Source organism: Marasmius oreades, chromosome 6 (assembly GCF_018924745.1).
Source record: "Marasmius oreades isolate 03SP1 chromosome 6, whole genome shotgun sequence".
Taxonomy (NCBI): domain Eukaryota; kingdom Fungi; phylum Basidiomycota; class Agaricomycetes; order Agaricales; family Marasmiaceae; genus Marasmius; species Marasmius oreades.
In genome coordinates, this window is record NC_057328.1 from 2,429,867 (window position 1) to 2,450,290 (window position 20,424).

Genomic DNA, 20,424 nt, shown 5'->3' on the forward strand with positions numbered 1-20,424 from the left:
GACCTTCGTAAGTTCGTTGTTTTCAACATACTATAACTCACGTGCTGTAGGTGTTCGCTTGGACGATTTGATGCCATGGCAAATTTTTGGGCAAAATCATATGGCGGAACGAGGTGGTTGTGTCGATTTGGTGTCGATGATAAGTTGTTGGTTGCTCATGGAAAGAGTTGTGGACAGGGCGCTTAGTGGTCTCTCATCATCTCTACCAGCGCTTGACAGGTCATTTTCTTGCGTTCACCCACAAGTCGCTAGCGAGACTCCTTTCAGCGTGTTCTCCGGTTTGTTTGCTCTTCCAGACGCGTCAACAACGCACATATTCACGCTGAACGACACCAGTTTGTTGAATGGACAAAAAGTGAGTACCCACAGTTCGGTCACCTTCACCTTACTCTTACGATGAGTCTCACAGCTCTCCTGCACGCAGAGGATGGCTGCAACTTCGGCGATTCTTCTTTGCCCGAGCATCTCGAATTCGACCCAATCTCTTTCGCACAGACTCTCTCCACGTCCAACAAGGAGAATTCAAACTTCGATCCCATTCTTCTACCTGACTCGAATGCGTACAATAAGGAACCCTTTGACTTTGATTGTACTCTACTCGACTCGGTGGAACTCTCAGCTCAACAGCTGAACGAGTTAGATTACTTCATCTGCAACATGCCCGAAGACTGCGAGCAGACCAGTCCCCCCATACACAACGACCAAGTTCCCTCAACGTCAACACCACCCGATTCTCTCATTCCCAAGACCCCGCATTCCCATTCCAATGCTACTCCAAGATCCTCCTCACCCCATGACTTCAACAGCTCTTACGCGCAGCCACTCTCAAACACCCTAAGTTCTTCAGGGAATATGGAGTTGGCGGGTGCGGTGGGAGATAGTGGGCTTGTCTGCGAAATTGACAGGCTTGCTGCCGTGGTCGAAGCCCCCGTCTCTGCCCCACTTCATGTCCTTTCACATGCGCAGCGAAACCCCCACATTCCATCCCAGCAGCCTCGGGAGCAACAAAGACGCCAACTAACAGAGGCGGAGAAGGCGTCGCGAGCATTGGCGGCGCAGGTGGCTCAAGAATCTAAGAGGAAAGCCATAGCAGAGGTCCTTGAGGCTCGGAAGGAGTTTGACGCAAAGGTGGTGGCCATTGCGAACAATTACCGCCTCAACAGCAAGCGGCTGGTGCGGATCATTGACTCCTCGTCGCGCATGAAAACAAAGAAGGCACCGTCGGATTACAACGTACTACTCCACCATAAAAGTAAAGAAATCAATGGCGGTGAGTCCCTCCTTTACTTTTCTTGTCGAAATCGGCTTATGCATTGAATATGTAGACCTTGAGTCTGGCAAGAAGGCACGACCAAAGGAGCTGCATGCTCTTCTTGCAGCCGACACAAAGCTACTGGCTATTGTGGACAACGAGGAGAAAATGGAGCAACTCAGGCAAGAGCTCATGGAGTATCGAGCAGTCAAGGCCTGTGGTGCCCGAGTTTCCAACTTATCTGCTGCACAAGACATCAAGGCAACCCATGAAAAACTTGTCCAAGAGGTACGTACCGTCAGGTTCTTGTCAAGATGCAAATCTAACTTCAAATCTCTTTATCACGCTCATAGTTCAATAACCTTCATCTACGCACTGGTGCAATGGGGTTCTTCTTCATATCCCGAGGCCATAAAGACTGCATTGGTATTCCTGGGTGGGGCATGGCTGGCAACGACACTGACAAGTTCATGCGACACCTCCTCGACAAGGAACCGTGGGACATTCTTGGGCTGCTAGAGATGTGGGCTGTTTCCAGGGACGGCAGTAAGTTCTATGTTCCCCCTCATCCATGTACGTGTCCTAACGCTCCTCTTGTAGAGAAGCAAGTTACAGGTGCGAAGGAACTATGCAGAGAGTGTACCACGTTGATCTCCAGCAAACTACGTGCGTACCCTTCGATTAAAAGTAATTCACGCCTTGTCAGCTCAACTCCTTAGGATTCATTACACGGAAGCCAAACATCAACATGAACTACGAAAACTACAAGGAAGCCATCGTCCAGAAACATGGCGTCAAGCTCTCTGGATGGCCTTCATCAGTGAATGAAGGCGTGGTAATCAAACCTTCAAAACTATCAGCCACTCAACTTCCCGACCTTCACAAAGCCCTCAGACTCGACACTTGCCGCTGGGTCGCCCTAACTGAACAGCAGGTTACGCAAGAAAAGGCTGTCTTCGATCGCCGCGTAGCTGCAGGAGAGGTATCCTATGCTCAGTGAAAGAAACGAAGCGATGCCGGAACCACAGGAAAACGCAAGCGTGCTCGCAATACCACAGAGGAAGGGGAGGAAGGCCGAAGAGCAGGGAAGAGGGCCAGGAGAAAGGGGAAGGACAGGGCATCTGGTACGGCCACCGTCTACAAGAGCTCGGAGCTCGTTGACGACGATTCGGACAACAACGAGCAAGACAGCAACAGCGATGACGGCGACAACTAGTACTAATATTACTATGCATTGTTATTAACCTTTCAACCCCTCCACATGTCTTGTAATATACTTCTGAGGGCTCAAATGGAGCCTCTAATATAGACGCAGCTTTCTATACTATGCCGAGAGGATAGCCGATAATTCCGGTACTGATTATCTGCCTACGAATCTTATCACATCCATCCGATATGTCCGAACCGAGAATGACGTGCCTGGGAAGGTCCAGACTCTCCGAGGCCTCTTATGACATCTTATGACATGTTCGGGATGTACCGACGGATTGATGGGAGAGCGGCTGAGAGCGGGCGGGATAAATACCCGAAGGGAAACTGCAAAGTCCATACAAAATATTGCGGAATTATTGCGTTGCACAGTCTTTAGCATTCAGGTATCCTACACATTATGTCCACCCGGGGCTCGGCTCTATCCTACACGATACGTGTTACGGGATTATCAGGTGCGGACGTGTCTTAACCGAAGCCAGAGTTGTGCCAGATTGAAGGACTTTCTTGCGACGTGGGATGCACACAACAGTACCCTGAGGAGCTTGCTCGATAATGAGCTGAAAGAGAAGTCAGATGAGGCGAATACGACTCGTCTCGACGTCAAGTCGTCAATTTCAAGAACCGGCGTAGTGTCCAACTTGGGGGTCACCCATGCCAATGGTGCAGGTTTCGAGGGAACAAAGGGAAGAGTGTAGAATATCGTTCTGATTATGATGCTTTACAACATAGGATCAGGACAGTCCGATCGTGTTTAGATATAAGTACACTGCTGTACCAAGAAAGAACCAGTAGAAGGAAGTACATATAATGGGCCAGATGTTACACCTGCAGGAGAATAAATAGCATGTCGTTATGGTAGATGTTTCTGCGGTTGCATCTACTCAATTTCATTAAGTTCATCAGCAAAGAGACTTTCGACTGTGGGCATGCTCTTGCTAGGGTGCAGAAGGGGAGACTTTCCACATCGCCAACAATTACCACCAATACGCCCGTGATGTTGAGTTTGAGCGATGATATCCTCTTGTAAGCTGCCGCAGCTAAAAAGCTGTAGCATTTGGAAGTTCCGGACGTACAACAGCTGCATCGCAGTTTCGGTCCCTAGTTTTTCCTTCATATCGTCCAGAGCGGGCAGGGAACAGACGGGGTCCACCAAGTCCTTTAAGCCACCCGAAAGCCATGGCTTGACACGATATTTCCTGCCCAATGCGATTTTATCCATGTACGAGAGGCTTGTCTTGGATATTTCTGAAACGGCAAGTGTCCTGATCTCGGAAAGCTCCCAAAATGTAGATAGCTTCAGGACCGAAATCCATTGATCACGCATCAGGCCGGTGGGAGGAGGAAGTTTAACCGTCCTTTGTAGAGATCGATGACCAAACAGGGCAACACGATACAGATCACCTACAAGGGATAAAGCACTTTAATCAACTGAACGAAATCCTCCGTAGTCGCATCATCCGGTAAGGGTAAGACTACGGGATGGTCATCCGATAATCCTTCGCCGTTAGGATCCGACAGGCGCGAAGCACAAGCAAACACCTCTGATTGCTCGTGTAAATAACGAGAGGGAACCTTGAAGAGTGTGTCATTAACCTATTGCCTGGGCGATTAGAAATTTATGTAGACGAGACAAACAGAATCATACCTGGAATACCACAGTATCAATGTAGAACAGTTCGTGCCGTTCGTACGCTTTACTGACTCGGTCTGTCGCTGGATCCATGCCGAAAAGTAGTATCGCTTCAGAAGTTCGGTGTCGCTATTGTGGTCTCTCGAAGCTCTCGTGGTTGGTCGTTACGTAAGGTGATCAATCAGACAGGACGAGTAATAATATGGACTTGTTGGCAGAGAAAGGAAAGGAAGTCCAAGGAAACAAGAAAACGAGCGCAAAGCTTGGATGGGCTACTTAATACTATTCTGGGTTTCGATGTGCAAAGCACGGGGATATGCAAAATGGGTCAAAACATGGTCTTCCCGTTTTTTTGTGGGCTCAGCAATTTTTTTTAGGCTTCTTAGAATACACATGAGCTTGTATGTATAACTGTAGCCACCACCAGACAGAGGATATGAAATGAGAGGCAAAATACGGTACAGATTGTGGTGTGATATGAGTGTGACAGCCCAGGAACAGTACGTTCCTGAACGTAAATCAAAATTTTGGATATGTAGTGAAGTGTAAACAGGTACGTAGACAATAAATACAAGATTCTAGAGGCAGCGGAGCGAAATGTGGTGTAAAATAAGCCAAACGAGTCCCCAAAGGTCCCCAATCGACCAGTAAGCGAGACGGCGGTGGGGCTGACCATCAATGCGATGATGGTTGCGAGCGGCGAGGAATATGCCGTCACCCCATCAAACCAGCAACCATGCCAAAGAAAACTGACGCAAGCCAACTTTGGTCATGGCGCGAGCTTTGCTCCTGGCCGATGTGTTGCCGGACGTGACGATACGTGACGAACCGTTTTGCACTTCTTGTTGCACCCTCGGACAGTCTCCGAGGCTTCTTGCAGCTATCCTAAAATCCTGATAAAATCAGGTTAACATCCTGAGCACCATTAGAATACTCTATTCAAATTTCTGATATGGTAAGTGGTGTGTGGAAGTGGTTCTCGAAAATCTTGCTTATCCCTACACAGAATAGTACCATGAGGGCGCAATTAAGCTGCAAGTCACCTTAACGGGAACTTACGTCACTACACGATGTTACATCGAGGCAGCCGGCCCTAATCAGCATCTAACCTCGTGAGCGCGGCTATAAAGGGCTATAAGAGACAGTCACGTTATCGTGTTCTCAGTTCCTCTCAACACAATGGCTTTCGGCCACAACGCAATGGCCCATGGATTGTGTATAAAAGGGGTATATCCTCTTGAACCGACCTCTTACCGTCACCTTTCGACTCAAAAGCTACTCTGAACGACTTGCCGAGCCATGCCCTCCTTCATCCACCCTGTTCCTTATATCGTTACTTCTGTCGGACCCTCGGTATGCTCAGAATTCCTAGAGAAATTGATATATACTTATTCCATTTGTTAATCAAGACTCTGGACAGCACTCTAATGGTATTGACCCACCTCGAGTCACTCCCATTCGCTGTGAAGTCAACGGATGACCATCAGTATATCGAACAAGAGTCGCATACCCTCTCAGGGTATGGGGTTCTCCAGCAATCTCCGAAAAAAACTTCTATCACACGACCTCCGAAGGCCAGGCGCGTGAGTACCTATTTATGAGACTGACTGTTATCAGCTTTTATTGACATGCCCGTCACTCAGACGTCGACCAGCAGCCTTACAACTCCGTGGAGCATCCGTGTACGCCAACTATTACCAGATGCAAAGTTCCTTCATGCCATCTCTTGAACTTTTGGCCGCTCTTCTGTGCTATTTGAGCATCTAAAAGGGCTCGATGCGACTCGATCACATTTGCCGTCATCACTGTACAACATTTTTGGGCTATCTCTTTTCAAGGGCTGTTGTACGATATCATCACGCGTTCATGGACTATTAATCATATGTTCTTCCCTTTCCGTCCAACCCCCGAGCTCCCAATCCATTGATGACTCTCAGAATATCTCTTCGACGACTAATTTTTCACCTTATGGACTTTATATGTGTACATACCAGTTAGTCCACCAACTACTTACGCGAAAGTATGCCAATATGTCCAAAAATGCACGACCAAGACAGCTTCGCTACGATTGCGGTGATGACCTCTTCAATTCCTCCCGAGCATTATTGACTGACTTTGCGTTGAAGGACCCATTGGTTGTGGCACCATTACTGGAACCTCGAAGTTGCCCTACAAATATGAAGTTCCATGGATCCCTTCATACCCCATTTAACGCGCACCAACCGAGCTGTCTGGGATAATTATGCGTCTCCAACCAATCATGGATACGAAAACCCCCGTGGAAAACTCGCTCTTTGATCAGATAAGTAGATGAACCAGAGATTGGGAAAGCTTCAAGTTTCAAGGTTAGCGGACGGGGAGTCGGTGGCGCATTTGTTCAGATGTTACATAAACCCAATTGCAAAATGTTTTCCGCCGCAGTGTTCCGTAATTATTTGCCCAGCATGGTGAGTGCTCATCAGAAGGTTTCGTACCTACAACATACATGCGGTTTCGTTGAATTCTATTCCTTCCAGTTCTACTCTACATCATACCTTTCTCTTCTCGACTTCCTCTCTTGTCTTGTTTTCGTTTGGTCTTTCCACAACTATCTGCTTTTGTTCTATATTCAGCAACTACGTTATGGAGCCAGAGTCACAGGCGACTATTCCCTGTCCGGAATCACTTGAAAAAGTAAGCCATATTTTTTCAAACATACTTACATGTATTGAAACGTGTACGACGCGTAGATTTTCCAGAGAATTGAGGAGGAAAGTGCACAACGAGCGCAGGAATCTTTTCTGTCAGTGCCCATCACCGAAGACAGTTCTTCGAGCTCGAATGCTACTACGCAACGGCCAGCAGGTACTCCTGACGGACAAACACACCGAAGTGGTAAATCACGGCGGCGTGCAAGTATATCTATAACACGATTTGGCCAGGTTCTTTGCCCGCTCTTTCATTGTCTGCACCCATTGCTAATAACCTCCTCCAGATGAATAGCAACTCATCATCCACTATCCAGCCAACATCACCGCTGCCAGGTCTTGCATCACCCATTTACCAAACACATCTGCAGGCGCGTCATTTCCCCTGGATACTGCCCTAATATCTTTTGACATTTCATTACCGTCTAGACCGGCAGCAGTGACACTTTATCATCGGGCCAACTTTCGGACGAAGACAATGAGGATGCACATGTGGAAGACGATGACCATGTTACCCAAGTCCAGAGGATTGCACCGCGACAAAGCATAGTACGGTCGATAGGAAACGCGATTCCTCGGCGTTTGAGCAAAGCACGGTCACGACCAATAATGACGGAAGGAGATATGTCGAGTAACATGGTCATCGGCGTCTCAGTTCAGGCGGCAACAGTAGAAGTGGATGAAGCGCCCGATGAAGAACAGCCTTCGACAGGAGCAGTCGTACATGCCGCTGGTTTGTTGAAAAATCAAAAATCCAAGTCGACCTTAAACAGTGTTGGAGGTTCGGGGAATGGACGAGGATGGATCGCGAGAGCGAAAAGTTTTACAAATAAGCTTAGACGGAGGAGCAAACCTCAACTGACCGAGAGTGACATGAGATAGTCTGAGTTTGTCTCTCTCTCTATTTCCGCTCCTCTTTTCTACTAGGGGTCCCATTTTTTTTAGTTGTTTTATTTGGGCTTGTGAATAAAATGCTATCCGTTCCCACACATACACTTTCCCTGTCGCGCCCGTTGATCAAAACCCTTTTCTCAACCATGTCCTCCCGATTTTGATCATATAATTAATTAAGGTTACACAAAAGGAGCCGTATTGACCTCTTGTGTACCCCATGAGCCGGTATAAGAAGATCGCATTCCCGTCCATCCTTTACGTTCCATCTCCTCCCCACCCGTCTACAGGACTTGTAGTCCTCGGTTTAGTATCGCTCTCTGGAGTATATCGCACTAGGTTCAAATAGGCGCGACCCTCACATTCTTTATCACCGGTCTCCCTCCCTCACGTTCCTTCCCTTGAACCTTGTCTTACCCCTCCACCCTTCCTCGCAATGTGAGCCAATCATTCACTATAAGTCTCTTTACTAACCTTGCTTTCCACAGCTGAACCATAATGGCCACAGTCTATGGAAGATACTCTCGTGATAGCATCCACTTGCACTCCAACCGACTCCAGCCCCCCTCCCCCATTGGGACGGCGGAAAATATAAAACTTTGCATGGACCTTGTTATCGACCTCACAGCACTGAATGTCGACTTTGACTATTCCTGTCTAGAGGGTCTAGACGATCAGCTCGTGCTTCGCCCCTTTGAAGCTTTCGCGGACATCTGTTACGAATGCGCGGTCTACGATCTCTTTTTAGACGAAGAAACTTTTGCGCCCCTTCATCACGCAGACGACTGTCAAGTTGGCTCGCCAGAAGCTGATGGAGCTCTACTGGACAGCGATCCCGCATCTCCAGAAACAGACTCGGATGGCGCTTCGTTGAACACGCAGGGTTCGGATGTATACACCTTTGATTCCCGTAGTAAAGTGGACTTTGAGGTGGTCAAGCTGCAACGCCCTCCGGTGAGCAGAGAAACAGTTTAGTTCTTTTGTGTGCCCTACACGTTCCTAACTTGTCATTTCCGGCAGCAAAAGTTGAGCTTGGTTCAACTTCACCATCTGATACATATCAACGACGACGGCGAATCATTTCTCGCGTTTCGGGAAAACTGTTTAAAGATGAACGGGCTCATTTCAGAAGAGGAGCCTGTTAACTCATTCCCGACGACGGAAAAGAGGAAAAGGACCTTTGGGGTCCATATTCAGACAACCTTCAGGCCGTCCAGACAACCGTTCTGATCACTGAAGAGTACGACGTAAACCACTGTTCCTTCCGATCCTCGCAAATTGTGTAAAGTTATACTCAGTCTTGATTACCATACCAGATATTTATTCTCATCTACATTATTACTCGTCTGTATCACACTTGTACGCTGTCATCTTACTACATTACATTGGATCATCATCTGGATGGGAGTTGTCCTTCTAGCTATGAATGGACTTCCTGGGAATGCTGTTTCTTACGACTAGAAGTCTAGGATGTTGTAATCGCAGGGCGTCAAACTGTCTGAATTTCGGATCGATTTCCACTCGGGATGGGATACATCGGGGGACCCTGTTTCATTTACAAACTTTAGGTTGGTAAAAAATGCCGTTCAGACTCCACGTTTGAAACCCATTTCCAAACCGCAATTTGACGTATGGACTGCTTGACAACACGCGGGCCGCCCTAACACCGTCCAGGGTATACTAGGATGCGATGTAAAGACCGTCTACGTGGGGACGCTATCCTGTCAATCGACAAGTGAAGCGGACTTTGAACAATACTGGACGGAAATACACATCACCGCGATAGGTTGTAACTTGGATTGAAGCTGTGTTTTGCAGATACCTGGGGAACTCCCGGGAACACCAGTCGACATCTCGGCAAATCATATTATCGTAATCGTAATTGGCAGCTCACCTCATCCCTTGACGGTGGCAACATGCCCAATATGTCCACTAGGATCGAAAGACCGACCGACCCCAAGCGCGATCAACGAAGCAGATGGGGAGCCGTCCTCGAGGGTGAAATACTTACTTGATCGGCGGCCGGGAATTCGAGAATCAAGAAATGGCTGTGAACAGTCTCGAAACAACGGACCGATGGATGATGACGATGTTCAAAAGGTGACCTTATACCAAATGTCACTTACAGTGTCGAGTCCCTGCACACGCCAGTAAATCCGTGACGTCGACAGATTCGTGTGCAAAAGTTGCCCAAAGCTCTGAATATTGTCCAAACATTCACCTCATATCACCCACCTTCGCGCTAGTAGACAAACCCATGACACTTGACAATTGAAATGACCTCGACCACCGGCTCCTTTGAAGGTGGCGCAAAGAATGAGAAGAGGCAAATGGGTCAATTGGTAGGTATGCTGAGCGATTATAGCGGACGGTTTCGAAGGTGGTATTACAGCACAGAATATGATACACATCCGGAGAGAAAAGGTACATTAAGCATACTAGAGCCTGCATCAGCAACGTTATTACGGTGAAAATCGTGTAAACGTACTCGTGTAAAAGTTCCTCTAGTCATGAAGGTCTCTGTCCTCTTTTGCGTCCCATCACCATAGAGCGACTTGACAGCATCGCTCATGTTGGCTTTCCTCTTCACCTCTTCCATCGCAAGGCTACTGATGACTGCACGACTGGCAGCGGCAATGGAGGGATTGGTGCTGGATGCAGGCGGTGGTGCTGTCGTCTTCTTCTTCTTCGCAACTTCTCCGTCATCTTCAGAGTTCTTCCGTTTTTTCGTTTTCTTGGTTTTAACAGGTTCAAGCTGCCTCCGACGCTCCATTGCTTCTTGCATCTTCTCTTCTTCCACCGGAGAGGGATTCAAGAACAGAACGTCATCTTTGAGAGTGTATTTGGCAGCGCACTGAGGGCAGACATCTAGCTCGGAAGTTTCCCCGTCTTGTTCTTCCTTCTCCTTGGACTTGCCCATGGTCTTCAAACCGGCCTGAGAAAAGACGCATCCGCAAGTCCAAATGTAGACAAACGGCTGAGAACCGCTCATCTCCTTTAATGACAATGGACATATGAATCTTGCTTTATCATTGCGCTCAGCTGTCGTTGACCCAGAAGCAGGTGCAGGGTTCGGAGTCAAGTTCAGGGTTTTGACGTCCTGATAGCGACGATTGAGCTTCGAGTTTAGGTATAGGTTGGAATGACGAGGAACATACCTTCAGAGACCTGATATGACCACATATCCTCTCGCCATCCCCATATGTAGATTTGTCAAGCAAATACTCTAATATTGCATCTTTGTTATACAGCTTTCCCAAAGCGCAAGAGACTATGGGCTCTTGGAGAGGTCGCTAAAGAGAATTTCGGTCACTCTCCATTAAAATTGCTTTCTGACGGAGACTCACCTTGGACAAAGCGCAGAAGAACCATCGAGCTCTGGTCTGATTGGCCTTGTCAGCCTGTTCAGCCTACAAAACACCGCTAAGATTAGTCAGTCAATAGTAGAGAGAATGTTGAATTTCGGCACCTTTGCCTTTGTCTTGACCAGGTCGCGACGATCAGGGATACTTCCTCCATCATTACCCATGTTATTCTTGAATTGAATCTAGGAGACAACGAATGAAGAGCAACGACAACGACGGTTGAGGCGGGTGATGGTGGTCGGACAATAAGAATTACCACGTGCCAACTCTAAATTCATAATCGGCAACGGAACCGCCTCGAAGATTTTTTTGAAACCCGCTCCCACTCGGCGTCCACAGTGACAGCATCCTATGTACAGCTGCATCTAGCCCTATATAATATGCACGATTTAGGTTGGATCCACTCTTTCTTCCACCCAATACATTCATTTCCCCTTTCCCGTCGTACAAGCTGTGAGCCTCATTCCATGCCAAGCATCTGCGAGTCTCATTTTTCTACCTTACAGGCCTGACGTTCTCGATGCGAAGTCAAAAGTAACTCAAAATATAAGCCATTGGGTCTTTTGAAATTATGGTAGCCATTTTGGATCCTGAAGCCAGCTCCCTCTACCACTTCTCTCCACCGAAACTAAGACTTTCTCTCGCTATTGGCCGGAAACGGAACAAGTGGTATCTCATCTTCGCCAAGTCATATCCTACTGCAGACTGTCGCGAAGTCGCTCGTCTGAATGCAGCAGAGCTTCCTGTTCACGGACACCGGTTTTGGTTTGACCACAAAGCAACCACTGGATGGGAACCGTCCGACAAAAACCTACTCGAATATCTCTCGTCACTTGGCGCGAAACAGCCTGATATTCTCAGCATCGTATCGAGCAAGGGTACCAAAAGCGAACCCAGTGAAGTCGTTGTGCTCATACCGGAACATAGGCTTGCTCGTTGGTGCGAACGATGTCATTCTTGGGAGAGCATCGACGACCCAATAGAGGCGAGGTATATCATTTCAAGGAAGGAGCCCTTTCCAGCATATCTATGTCCCCCGGTGCGTGTTTCCGTTGAACTCTTTTTACTCCAACTCATGTCGTCCTTGTTTTAGTGCTACGAAAGCGAATGGTGCGGCTTTCGGACACTGAGGAATTTATTCAATGCGGTGCTATGAACGCTTTCTGTACCCCACTGAATATCCACACAACTTTCTTGTAGTTATTATCATCATCGGTTGAACTGTAGAATGTGTAGTGTTTTGTTTTGTAGAGTATGTAGTATTTTGATTTGTTGTATAAGTACACACAGATATAATGAAACGAGTCGAAAAGGGGGAATACTCGTGCTTCAAGACCGATTCGCGTTAAAAACCATATATTACGCTACATTCCGATAATAATTTATTTCCAGAAAGTTTATACATATCATCTTCCTCCGCGTATCAAACCCACACCAGTTAAGTCATCCTTGGTCGTATCCTCGGGCGTTTTTTTGAGATCATTGATTGGCGTATCTCCACAGCCGCAATCGTAGGTATCATCCAGATGTGCACAGTCGAAATCAGGTTTCTTGAGTCGTTTGTTGACTTCATTATGCACAGAGCATAACCTAGATGTAGATACTACAGTCAGAAACAGATCAATTGGATGACGAGCAGTCGTCGCTGTTTACCAGAGGGCCGCATTGAGCCTGTTCGAGGTCTGTGTTTCGTTCAGAGGCAAGAACATTGAAGAGTAGGAGCCATTTCTTGCATACCTGTGGCGGATACTTCTTCAATAAGGCTTGAAATTCGGCAGCACATTCGCCGCATGGGTACAGTCGCGAGAAAAGATGGAAATATGAAGCTAGTGCATGCCGTTCGTCTTCGGTAGGGTGCTAGGCAAGAAGTTATTTGTTGGGTCGATAATGGCTGAAGGGGTCATTTGCGTTACCTCAGGATACCGCAAAGTCATTGTGTGCCTGATGCATGTCAAAATCACGAATGAGAAATGGAGCTCTGCTGGAGAACAAACAACGCACAAGAGTTTCCATGTCGCTCTCCCAAGTTCTGCCCTGGCCATCGCGTAAATAAACACCGAGAAGGTAAAAAAGGAATCCATACTTCGCCGTAGCATTTCCGAGTTTCTCCATTATCACTCCGCCTTTGACAGTGGCGGCACTGAGGTCGGGAGAGGAATCTGCGGGAGGTTGCGGTGGCTCGTTAAGGTTAAGCGTATTTTCGACGCCTCCTTCACCAAATAGTTGCCCTGTCCATGGGTCAAGATATGACCGGGATGGGGGATGTATGAATCCCACCATGGTAAGGACGAGCTGTCAGACGACCATGAGGTTGAGAGAAGTTCATCCGGAAATGGATAGAGAACGCACAAGGGCGACTACTAGTAGCAGAAAAGACTTTGCAAAGCGAGATATCATGATGATCAGGGACAAGTGAAGGTGGTGGATGCGCTCATCAACGAGCTCGTATGGTTGAGCCTGGACCTGAATTCAGATCCGGGAACCGTGGTAAAGCAACGAGTGGCTGTGCCATCGCTGAATTTCCGGCGATAAGGTTTTGCTTTATTTATGGTTACTGACTCGTTCATTATCTCTACTCTCATCTTCCATGGCTCCCGTATACATAGACGAGACTGCTGGCTCAGATACTACTGGAAATGGCTCTGAAGCTCAACCATATCAAACCCTTGCCTATGCCTTGTTCGTTACGGAGTCTGCAGAAGCAACTTATTCAATTCGCAAAGATGCTGGTTCTCCTTTCGATGAACCGACACAATCGTCGCTAAAGAAAGCCCGCAAAACTGCTGATGGCTTGAAGAAAAAGAAACAGAAGCAGGAGGAGCTAGCAGAACGTGAAGCGAAGGAAAAGGGTGCAGAAAAGGAGAAACGGGAAAATTTACTCGAAGAAAGCAAGAAGATCGTCCTAGTCGAGGACTCTAGCTTACCTCAAGCAAAAAGGGTTGAGTTTTACTCACTGCTCCTTATACGCTCCTCGCTGATTATTTGGTACAGTCAAAGATTGTTCACCTGGAAAGTTTGAGGAAGCAACGAGTGGCAGTTTCCGGATGGGTCCATCGTTTGAGGCAACAAAAAGATATCACGTTTATAACACTTCGAGACGGTACCGGCTACCTCCAGGCTGTCCTCTCTGGAACTGTTGTACGTGTGGTATCATAGATCGCGTCGATCATGTTTCCTGACCTTATTTTACCCAGAATCAAACATACCAAGCACTTACTCTCACGCTGGAATCGACCGTGGAGCTTGTTGGATTACTGCAAGTTGTCCCTGAAGGCAAAACCGCTCCGGGAGGACATGAACTGATCGTCGACTACTGGGGATTGTTGGGCGCGGCTCCTGGACAAGAGGATGCTTTTACCAACCGGTTGAACGAAGTACGGACGTGATATTATCATGGAAACGACTTGCTCACGTATAACCAGAAATCTGATCCTTCAATTCAAGCCGACCTTCGACATCTGGTTCTGCGTGGAGAGACAAGTTCCAGCGTTTTTCGCCTTCGAGCTGCACTTATGGCCGCATTCCGACAGGCATACGCGAAACTCAACTGCTTGGAAGTCACAACGCCCTGCCTTGTCCAGACCATGGTTGAAGGCGGCGCCACCCTCTTCCAACTCGATTATTACGGGCAGCCCGCGTTTTTGACGCAGAGTTCTCAACTGTACTTGGAAACTTGCCTACCTAGTTTGGGAGACGTCTACTGTTTCCAGGAGAGTTTCAGGGCCGAAAACAGGTTCGGATTTGTTTTTTGTTGTTTTGTAATTCGCCGACCCTTTTTATAGCCATACCCGTCGTCATCTAGCTGAATACACTCACATGGAGGCTGAAGTCGCATTCGTCACCTTTGACCAGTTGATGGATCATATCGAGACGGTCGTAAGTAATCATTACTCATGTTTCGCTTTGCTTCTTACCGGGTTGGCACTTTATTGTAGATCTGTGATGCTGTCGACATTTTACTTGGCAATCCAGCCTCTGCAGCCCTCATTAAACAATTGAATCCCTCCTTCTCTGCCCCAGCACGGCCATTCCTTCGTTTGTCCTACGTAGATGCCATTGCATGGCTCAATAAACATGGTATCAAGCGTCCGGCTGAAGATGATAAAGGGAACCCTATATCGGATGAGAACGGCCAGGTCAAGATGGTGGAACACGCCGTCGGCGATGACATCGCGGAAGCAGCAGAGAGGCAGATGACAGACATTATTGGAAAACCCGTTTTCCTCCATGGATTCCCTGCAGAGCTCAAGGCATTCTACATGAAAAAGATACCTCACCAGGAGGGGAACTTAATGTTCACGGAGAGCTGTGATTTGTTGATGCCTAATGTGGGAGAAATCGTTGGTGAGTCGTCTCTGACTCTCGTGGGTTGTTTCGTTTGATTGTTAACATTTTCTCAGGTGGATCTATGAGGATAGACGACTATGATGAACTGATGGCAGCTTATAGACGGGAAGGGATAGACCCTACTGCCTATTACTGGTACACAGACCAGCGAAAGTACGGTACATGCCAACATGGAGGTTACGGGTTAGGTGTCGAGGTGAGCCCTTGTTAAAATCGGTCGGTATGGACGCTAAGGTAACGCATGGATGTCAGCGATTCCTCGCCTGGCTTGCCAACCGGTACACTGTAAGAGAATGTGTGCTATATCCTCGGTTTGTCCGATTACTTTCCACCGGAGGATACGGACTAAACGAGACCCTATAGATGGCCCGGTCGTGCAACCCCCTGAAGTAGCACCTACGTTGATTTCAGTGTGTACAAGGGAATTCAAGCAATGGAGAAGGTTCGACTGAGCCACGCTGGTCCAGAGTCTGAGAGATTATATATCACTTTATGTAAATCATCACTTGTAACTAAACGCATCCTCGAATCTTGACCTGACCCTTACATACTCTTCACAGCCACCGACGCGTTTTTCCTCACAACTGCATCATGGCAAGTGCTCGATTACTTCGCGATGTACTGAGACTCATAGCATCGACATACGACAGTTGCCTCTTTCTCTCCTTAATGCTGCCCAAAACAAACCAATGGTTAGCCGTGGCTCTTTTCTCTCGCCTTGCAAACGAAAGCACGCTCATTCCCAGTTTCCACTCACTTCGTAACTCTTATCTGACTCGCAAATCCTTCCACCTATATTCGGGCCTTCTCTGATATCGGGATCAATCCGACTACAAATTTGCGATAACTTACTCTCCCAGTTGGTCGAGCTCAAGAATGGAGAAACTTTCAACGGGCATTTAGTCAATTGCGATAACTTTATGAACATCACTTTACGAGAAGTCTACCAAACAAATCCTGACGGAGATAGGTTCTGGAAATTGAAGGAATGCTATATAAGAGGGAGTACGGTGTGTTATATGGTCATTCTGATTACGGGTTCTTCCTCTGACTCTTTACCTCCTTCATTAGATAAAGTATCTTCGGATACCGGATACACTCTTGGACGCAGTGAAAGAAGAACAAAGCAGAGCGAGGGAAGCTGGTCGTAATGCACGAGGGGGTGGTCCACAAAACAGAGGCGGTACGTTTACATCATGGTTACTGATCTGCTTCTCCGCTTACCGACCGTACCCAGGACGAGGAATGCCAGCACGCGGTAAGTCTGCTACAAAGTGTGCGTCGTCTTGCCTTGACTGATATTGATCACAGGAGGACGTGGTGGACGTGGAGCTCCAATGCGCGGCGGTAGAGGGAGAGGACGAGGGGCATAATACATCCCTGTATCAACCATACGTTATTCTATTTCGCTGGTTCATAGCCATATTCATACTATAATTCAGGACTCATTTTCCTCTTAATGCCTGCTTCAAGGTGGTAAAAAAGACTAAGTTATCGCTCCCTGGCTGGGAGTCGAACCCAGCTTTCGCGCGTTTGAAACAACGATGACAGGCGCGTGTACTAACCGATATACTAGTAGGGCTGTTCAATTCTAAATTTTCAAATGTTGCAAATCCTGCAATTCAAACTCCGCCCGTCCAATCAGGTGCCTCATACAAGCCCATTTTCATCGTTCCGGCTGGTCCCCAATTGCGCTCCTTAGAAAACATAATCTATAAGTCTTTAAGTCTCTATATCACTATAGTATTCCCCCGTTTATAATGTGATATAAATAAGACTAATTGACACCTAGAAGAATCCACTTGATCTACTCGCAGCAGCAGGTAATAAACCTCCTCCTCACATCACAAAAATCCGGGGATTGGGATAATGGATTATCATGACGTGCCTGTGATATCTTATCCCAGAATCAGTATCATTTCCCTGCCAGATGATGGGATACCTTATTTTGGATTATACCGGATTAAAACCACGGGGGTAAACGCTAATTACGATGGCTCCTCATCTGCTGTTATCACTTATCTGACGACCTACCATCAAATATAATGTAGATATGACATGATATGACATTATCATGTTTGCCCTACACCGGGGCAAAAAAAAATCTGTAATGCTCATTTCGGCGTAATTATTTCATATATGGTGCACTTGATGTTGCTATATCAAGGATTTCTTAATTTCTGTTTCTGATACCAATTGACGTGACTGCAAGCTATATATAGAGTAACATATTATAATTATTATATTTTGGTTTAGTATATTTTACGGTTTTTAGAAGTTAACAGTCACATGCATGCAGTACCGAGTAAGTTAGTTCGTACTTACAAGTACTATTTTGTTGAAGGTCAAATTTAGGCCTGGTGCTAGCGATTTTGATTGCGTTACGCGCGCGCGCCGGTCATACCTACGACGTACAGGTTCATCCCCACATTCAAAATCTGAGTTTAGGACATGTAATATGCACTCATCTACTACTCTACCTGCTCTACAGGTGATGATCCTGAATATTATACAGTTCTAAGATGGTCACTGCTGATACATCTAACAAGGCCAACAAAGGCACCCCCTTGTCCTAATGTAGAAGCCCTACATTAAATGATACCCCATTAAATTTTGTGGCATGAAGGACTCCCTGTCACAACCAGCTTATTTTATTTATTACATCAGGCAAGCTATAGTCATTATGAGATAAGCAAACAAAAAAATTATTGGGGAGTTGTACGCTATGATGACGAAGTCAGAAATTCGGGAGTGAATGAACTCCACATTATTTCCTTTTGGAGATCATTCAGGGTTTGACAACTTAAAATATTCATACCGGATAGATGATGGAAAAATATATTGACTTGGTAATCTGCCCGGCAAAAGATAATGGATGATATTGGAGTATCTGGTTTCAACGTCCTGACATGTGGTGACAAACTGTGTAACAGTATATCACAATTCGCGATTTTTTGTGATGCACTCAACCCAGCCACCGAACTTCGAACGTAACTCTCTGATTGCTCGTGTTACGCGCCTGCAGTATAAAACAACGGTGCCTGTACCGATTCCGACCTTCAGTGCCGTACCTTGTATTGGTGAAGCCAGTTGACTGTAACGTATTAGGAATGTGCCAAGTTGGTGCTTGAGATGGCGCTGAGGTTTTCGGCCCTTCGACTGGAACAATGGGTTCGGAGCGAGAAGCTTGACAAGAGTGTCGAACATATCACGGCTGGCTCTGTAATCAAAAATCAAAGTGAGGTAAGAAAAAAGTATAACTAGTACGATACCGGAAAACAGAGCGGAACTGGCGGTCAGGAAGTTGCAGCAAGCACTCAAAAAAGTCTTTTTACTTCGGAAACTGGAAATATGGACCCCTTCTACCATCACCACGAAGTCTACATGCCATCTCCAACCATCTTGCACCAAGTGCCCGTAACAAAACTGCCACTTCTTCGCCGCCCTCCAAGTCCTCCACATCTTCGTCAGACTCCCCCCCAAGGATACCGGCCGCCACAAGAAGATGTTGTGCATCCGTGAGAAGAGCATTCACGCGTTGAGTTATGGTCACAGTCGGCATGAGATAGCAGAAAAAGAAGTTGGATATAAAGGAACAGGTGTTGATGAAGCTAGAGGGAAATTGAATGGGGGAAAAGTTCAGAAATCATAGAGAACATATGATAAAATAGGCATACCGAATTTTGGTCCTTACGAGTGACAGCTGCACCGTGAGGCTGGACGTCGAACGAGACGGCGGGGACGATGCGGGCAGAAAAAGACTGGGCGCTTACAGGCTGGGGTGCCCGATCGAACCGACGATGGGGCGGAGTTTGAATTACATGGTTTGCAACGTTTGAAAATTTAGAATTGAACAGCCCTACTACCAGGAGACACTTGGGCCTATACCAGCTGCGAGCAGTCTCAGTATGGATTCGCAATTTCATTTTCTCTATTCTAATGCACAACCATAACTAGTCCTGGCCACCTCTCTCCATCGCTCCTTGTCTACCGCAAAAGTCTCGGCATATTCCACTTCTAAATGATGCAGTCGTTTTCCTACAATAACCAAACTATGCAGTGGCTCACCGAATGCATCCGAGGGATGATTTACTAATTCCGATAGCGTCCCTGCGACAATACGCTGATGTTCATCCCCTCCTCCTACCCGGGAAAGAGCTATGGCAAGCGTCGTATCTGGAGACAAGGCTCCCGTCTGGCGCATCGATTCGATCTCCAGAAGCTGGGTAACAGCAAGAGGTATTGTCATGTATCGGGGAGGTTCATAGATTTTTCGGCCCCTGCAGATGATCAGAAAAAGAATCCAAAGCCTTCAGATTCTACGTACCTAGCAAGATTTTCCTCGCTTTGTTCTTTGACTTTGATGTCAAGCAGAACGAGCGTATGAAGGTCGAGATCAGCATTCTCTTTGATACGGTCATAGAAGGAGTCTGGTTTCCACGTCTCAGTGAAAAAGACGAGGGAGACAGTTTGTCCGAAGTTGTATAGCTGTAGGCCACAGGCCCCGACGGCATTCATGATTGATGCATTGTGGATTACGCGGGTTGGAACATTAAGGGCACGAGCACGGAGAAGAATATCCGTATGAGTTGTGGCCCTGTGTATGTATGTCAGCTCTGGTCTCTAGAGCGGCGGAGAGGGTAAGACGCACCCAAAAGGATCGCCGACCACGAGCAGAGACACATCCTCCTTGTCAGCGTTGTGTAAAATCTCATCACTTTGTGATTCGACCAAGTCACGATCGGCGAGAATGAGAGATTTTTCGTAGAACGCTTCCTTTCTTACGAATACATTAGACTTGATACTATGTCCCAACATCAAGCCTACCAATCGTTCTTTTTGTACCATCAAGATGCTGGTATAGGCTTCCAGATAGACTCTCGTTGAATTCTTTACAGCCTGATTGTTTTAGATCGGTTTGAGCTGGTATCAAGATAATTGAATTGTATACTCACCTGAAGTCCTCTTATTGTTATGTCACGCTCATCGCAGAGACCAAGGCCAATTATGTAGAGCATCTTTGACGCTGATCGAGTCGAG

The 20,424-nt window shown here is 47.0% G+C and overlaps 10 protein-coding genes and 1 non-coding gene across 11 annotated transcripts; 6 read left to right on the forward strand and 5 right to left on the reverse strand.

Moving 5' to 3' along the window:
• Positions 1-3,155: 3,155 nt before the first annotated feature.
• Positions 3,156-4,381, reverse strand: E1B28_010244 (uncharacterized protein). Its single transcript, XM_043155198.1, has 3 exons — positions 4,110-4,381; positions 3,870-4,057; positions 3,156-3,819 (listed from the first exon to the last, which is right to left on the reverse strand). The coding sequence occupies exons 1-3, from the start codon at positions 4,185-4,187 to the stop codon at positions 3,342-3,344; spliced, it is 744 nt and encodes a 247-aa protein (XP_043007663.1). The 5' UTR covers positions 4,188-4,381; the 3' UTR covers positions 3,156-3,341.
• An 867-nt stretch (positions 4,382-5,248) lies between these two features.
• Positions 5,249-6,111, forward strand: E1B28_010245 (uncharacterized protein). Its single transcript, XM_043155199.1, has 3 exons — positions 5,249-5,447; positions 5,504-5,677; positions 5,738-6,111. Exons 1-3 carry the CDS (start codon positions 5,394-5,396, stop codon positions 5,822-5,824), a joined length of 315 nt encoding a protein of 104 aa, XP_043007664.1. The 5' UTR covers positions 5,249-5,393; the 3' UTR covers positions 5,825-6,111.
• A 605-nt stretch (positions 6,112-6,716) lies between these two features.
• E1B28_010246 (uncharacterized protein) lies at positions 6,717-7,663 on the forward strand (the record flags this gene model as incomplete). Its single annotated transcript, XM_043155200.1, has 4 exons — positions 6,717-6,767; positions 6,824-7,015; positions 7,069-7,152; positions 7,211-7,663. 4 exons carry the CDS (start codon positions 6,717-6,719, stop codon positions 7,661-7,663), a joined length of 780 nt encoding a protein of 259 aa, XP_043007665.1.
• Positions 7,664-8,170: 507 nt separating this feature from the next.
• E1B28_010247 (uncharacterized protein) lies at positions 8,171-8,902 on the forward strand (the record flags this gene model as incomplete). Its single annotated transcript, XM_043155201.1, has 2 exons — positions 8,171-8,626; positions 8,693-8,902. 2 exons carry the CDS (start codon positions 8,171-8,173, stop codon positions 8,900-8,902), a joined length of 666 nt encoding a protein of 221 aa, XP_043007666.1.
• Positions 8,903-10,004: 1,102 nt separating this feature from the next.
• E1B28_010248 (uncharacterized protein) lies at positions 10,005-11,301 on the reverse strand. The gene is made up of 5 exons (XM_043155202.1): positions 11,142-11,301; positions 11,020-11,082; positions 10,831-10,965; positions 10,161-10,772; positions 10,005-10,110 (listed from the first exon to the last, which is right to left on the reverse strand). Exons 1-5 carry the CDS (start codon positions 11,199-11,201, stop codon positions 10,102-10,104), a joined length of 879 nt encoding a protein of 292 aa, XP_043007667.1. The 5' UTR covers positions 11,202-11,301; the 3' UTR covers positions 10,005-10,101.
• A 51-nt stretch (positions 11,302-11,352) lies between these two features.
• On the forward strand, positions 11,353-12,193 carry E1B28_010249 (uncharacterized protein; the record flags this gene model as incomplete). The annotated part of the gene is made up of 3 exons (XM_043155203.1): positions 11,353-11,490; positions 11,544-12,076; positions 12,131-12,193. Exons 2-3 carry the CDS (start codon positions 11,609-11,611, stop codon positions 12,191-12,193), a joined length of 531 nt encoding a protein of 176 aa, XP_043007668.1. The 5' UTR covers positions 11,353-11,490; positions 11,544-11,608.
• Positions 12,194-12,443: 250 nt separating this feature from the next.
• E1B28_010250 (uncharacterized protein) lies at positions 12,444-13,476 on the reverse strand (the record flags this gene model as incomplete). Its single annotated transcript, XM_043155204.1, has 7 exons — positions 13,387-13,476; positions 13,121-13,329; positions 13,039-13,071; positions 12,951-12,978; positions 12,775-12,894; positions 12,691-12,719; positions 12,444-12,627 (listed from the first exon to the last, which is right to left on the reverse strand). Exons 1-7 carry the CDS (start codon positions 13,432-13,434, stop codon positions 12,444-12,446), a joined length of 651 nt encoding a protein of 216 aa, XP_043007669.1. The 5' UTR covers positions 13,435-13,476.
• A 90-nt stretch (positions 13,477-13,566) lies between these two features.
• On the forward strand, positions 13,567-15,932 carry E1B28_010251 (uncharacterized protein). Its single transcript, XM_043155205.1, has 9 exons — positions 13,567-13,975; positions 14,029-14,175; positions 14,232-14,411; positions 14,460-14,770; positions 14,820-14,913; positions 14,973-15,377; positions 15,487-15,580; positions 15,637-15,695; positions 15,748-15,932. The coding sequence occupies exons 1-9, from the start codon at positions 13,625-13,627 to the stop codon at positions 15,775-15,777; spliced, it is 1,671 nt and encodes a 556-aa protein (XP_043007670.1). The 5' UTR covers positions 13,567-13,624; the 3' UTR covers positions 15,778-15,932.
• Positions 15,933-15,975: 43 nt separating this feature from the next.
• Positions 15,976-16,757, forward strand: LSM4 (RNA processing protein; the record flags this gene model as incomplete). The annotated part of the gene is made up of 6 exons (XM_043155206.1): positions 15,976-15,978; positions 16,035-16,076; positions 16,245-16,394; positions 16,456-16,567; positions 16,622-16,642; positions 16,696-16,757. The coding sequence occupies 6 exons, from the start codon at positions 15,976-15,978 to the stop codon at positions 16,755-16,757; spliced, it is 390 nt and encodes a 129-aa protein (XP_043007671.1).
• A 122-nt stretch (positions 16,758-16,879) lies between these two features.
• On the reverse strand, positions 16,880-16,966 carry E1B28_010253. Its single transcript has one exon. It is a non-coding gene; the product is annotated as a tRNA-Asp (tRNA).
• Positions 16,967-19,315: 2,349 nt separating this feature from the next.
• On the reverse strand, positions 19,316-20,402 carry E1B28_010254 (uncharacterized protein; the record flags this gene model as incomplete). The annotated part of the gene is made up of 6 exons (XM_043155207.1): positions 19,316-19,401; positions 19,453-19,664; positions 19,712-19,981; positions 20,036-20,160; positions 20,212-20,283; positions 20,340-20,402. The coding sequence occupies 6 exons, from the start codon at positions 20,400-20,402 to the stop codon at positions 19,316-19,318; spliced, it is 828 nt and encodes a 275-aa protein (XP_043007672.1).
• Positions 20,403-20,424: the final 22 nt, after the last annotated feature.

Bases quoted from the DNA above. Each gene is read 5' to 3' on its own strand.
- E1B28_010244 (XM_043155198.1), bottom strand. From the start codon at position 4,187: ATGGATCCAGCGACAGACCGAGTCAGTAAAGCGTACGAACGGCACGAA. The intron at 4,058-4,109 runs GTATGATTCTGT...CCCAGGCAATAG, and splicing joins TTGATACTGTGGTATTCCAG to GTTAATGACACACTCTTCAA. The intron at 3,820-3,869 runs GTAGGTGATCTG...ATCTCTACAAAG, and splicing joins ATTAAAGTGCTTTATCCCTT to GACGGTTAAACTTCCTCCTC.
- E1B28_010245 (XM_043155199.1), top strand. From the start codon at position 5,394: ATGCCCTCCTTCATCCACCCTGTTCCTTATATCGTTACTTCTGTCGGA. The intron at 5,448-5,503 runs GTATGCTCAGAA...TTGTTAATCAAG, and splicing joins TTACTTCTGTCGGACCCTCG to ACTCTGGACAGCACTCTAAT. The intron at 5,678-5,737 runs GTGAGTACCTAT...CCCGTCACTCAG, and splicing joins GACCTCCGAAGGCCAGGCGC to ACGTCGACCAGCAGCCTTAC.
- E1B28_010248 (XM_043155202.1), bottom strand. From the start codon at position 11,201: ATGGGTAATGATGGAGGAAGTATCCCTGATCGTCGCGACCTGGTCAAG. The intron at 11,083-11,141 runs GTGCCGAAATTC...GGTGTTTTGTAG, and splicing joins TGGTCAAGACAAAGGCAAAG to GCTGAACAGGCTGACAAGGC. The intron at 10,773-10,830 runs GTATGTTCCTCG...CGTCGCTATCAG, and splicing joins GTCATATCAGGTCTCTGAAG to GACGTCAAAACCCTGAACTT.
- E1B28_010251 (XM_043155205.1), top strand. From the start codon at position 13,625: ATGGCTCCCGTATACATAGACGAGACTGCTGGCTCAGATACTACTGGA. The intron at 14,176-14,231 runs GTACGTGTGGTA...TATTTTACCCAG, and splicing joins CTGTCCTCTCTGGAACTGTT to AATCAAACATACCAAGCACT. The intron at 14,914-14,972 runs GTAAGTAATCAT...ACTTTATTGTAG, and splicing joins TGGATCATATCGAGACGGTC to ATCTGTGATGCTGTCGACAT.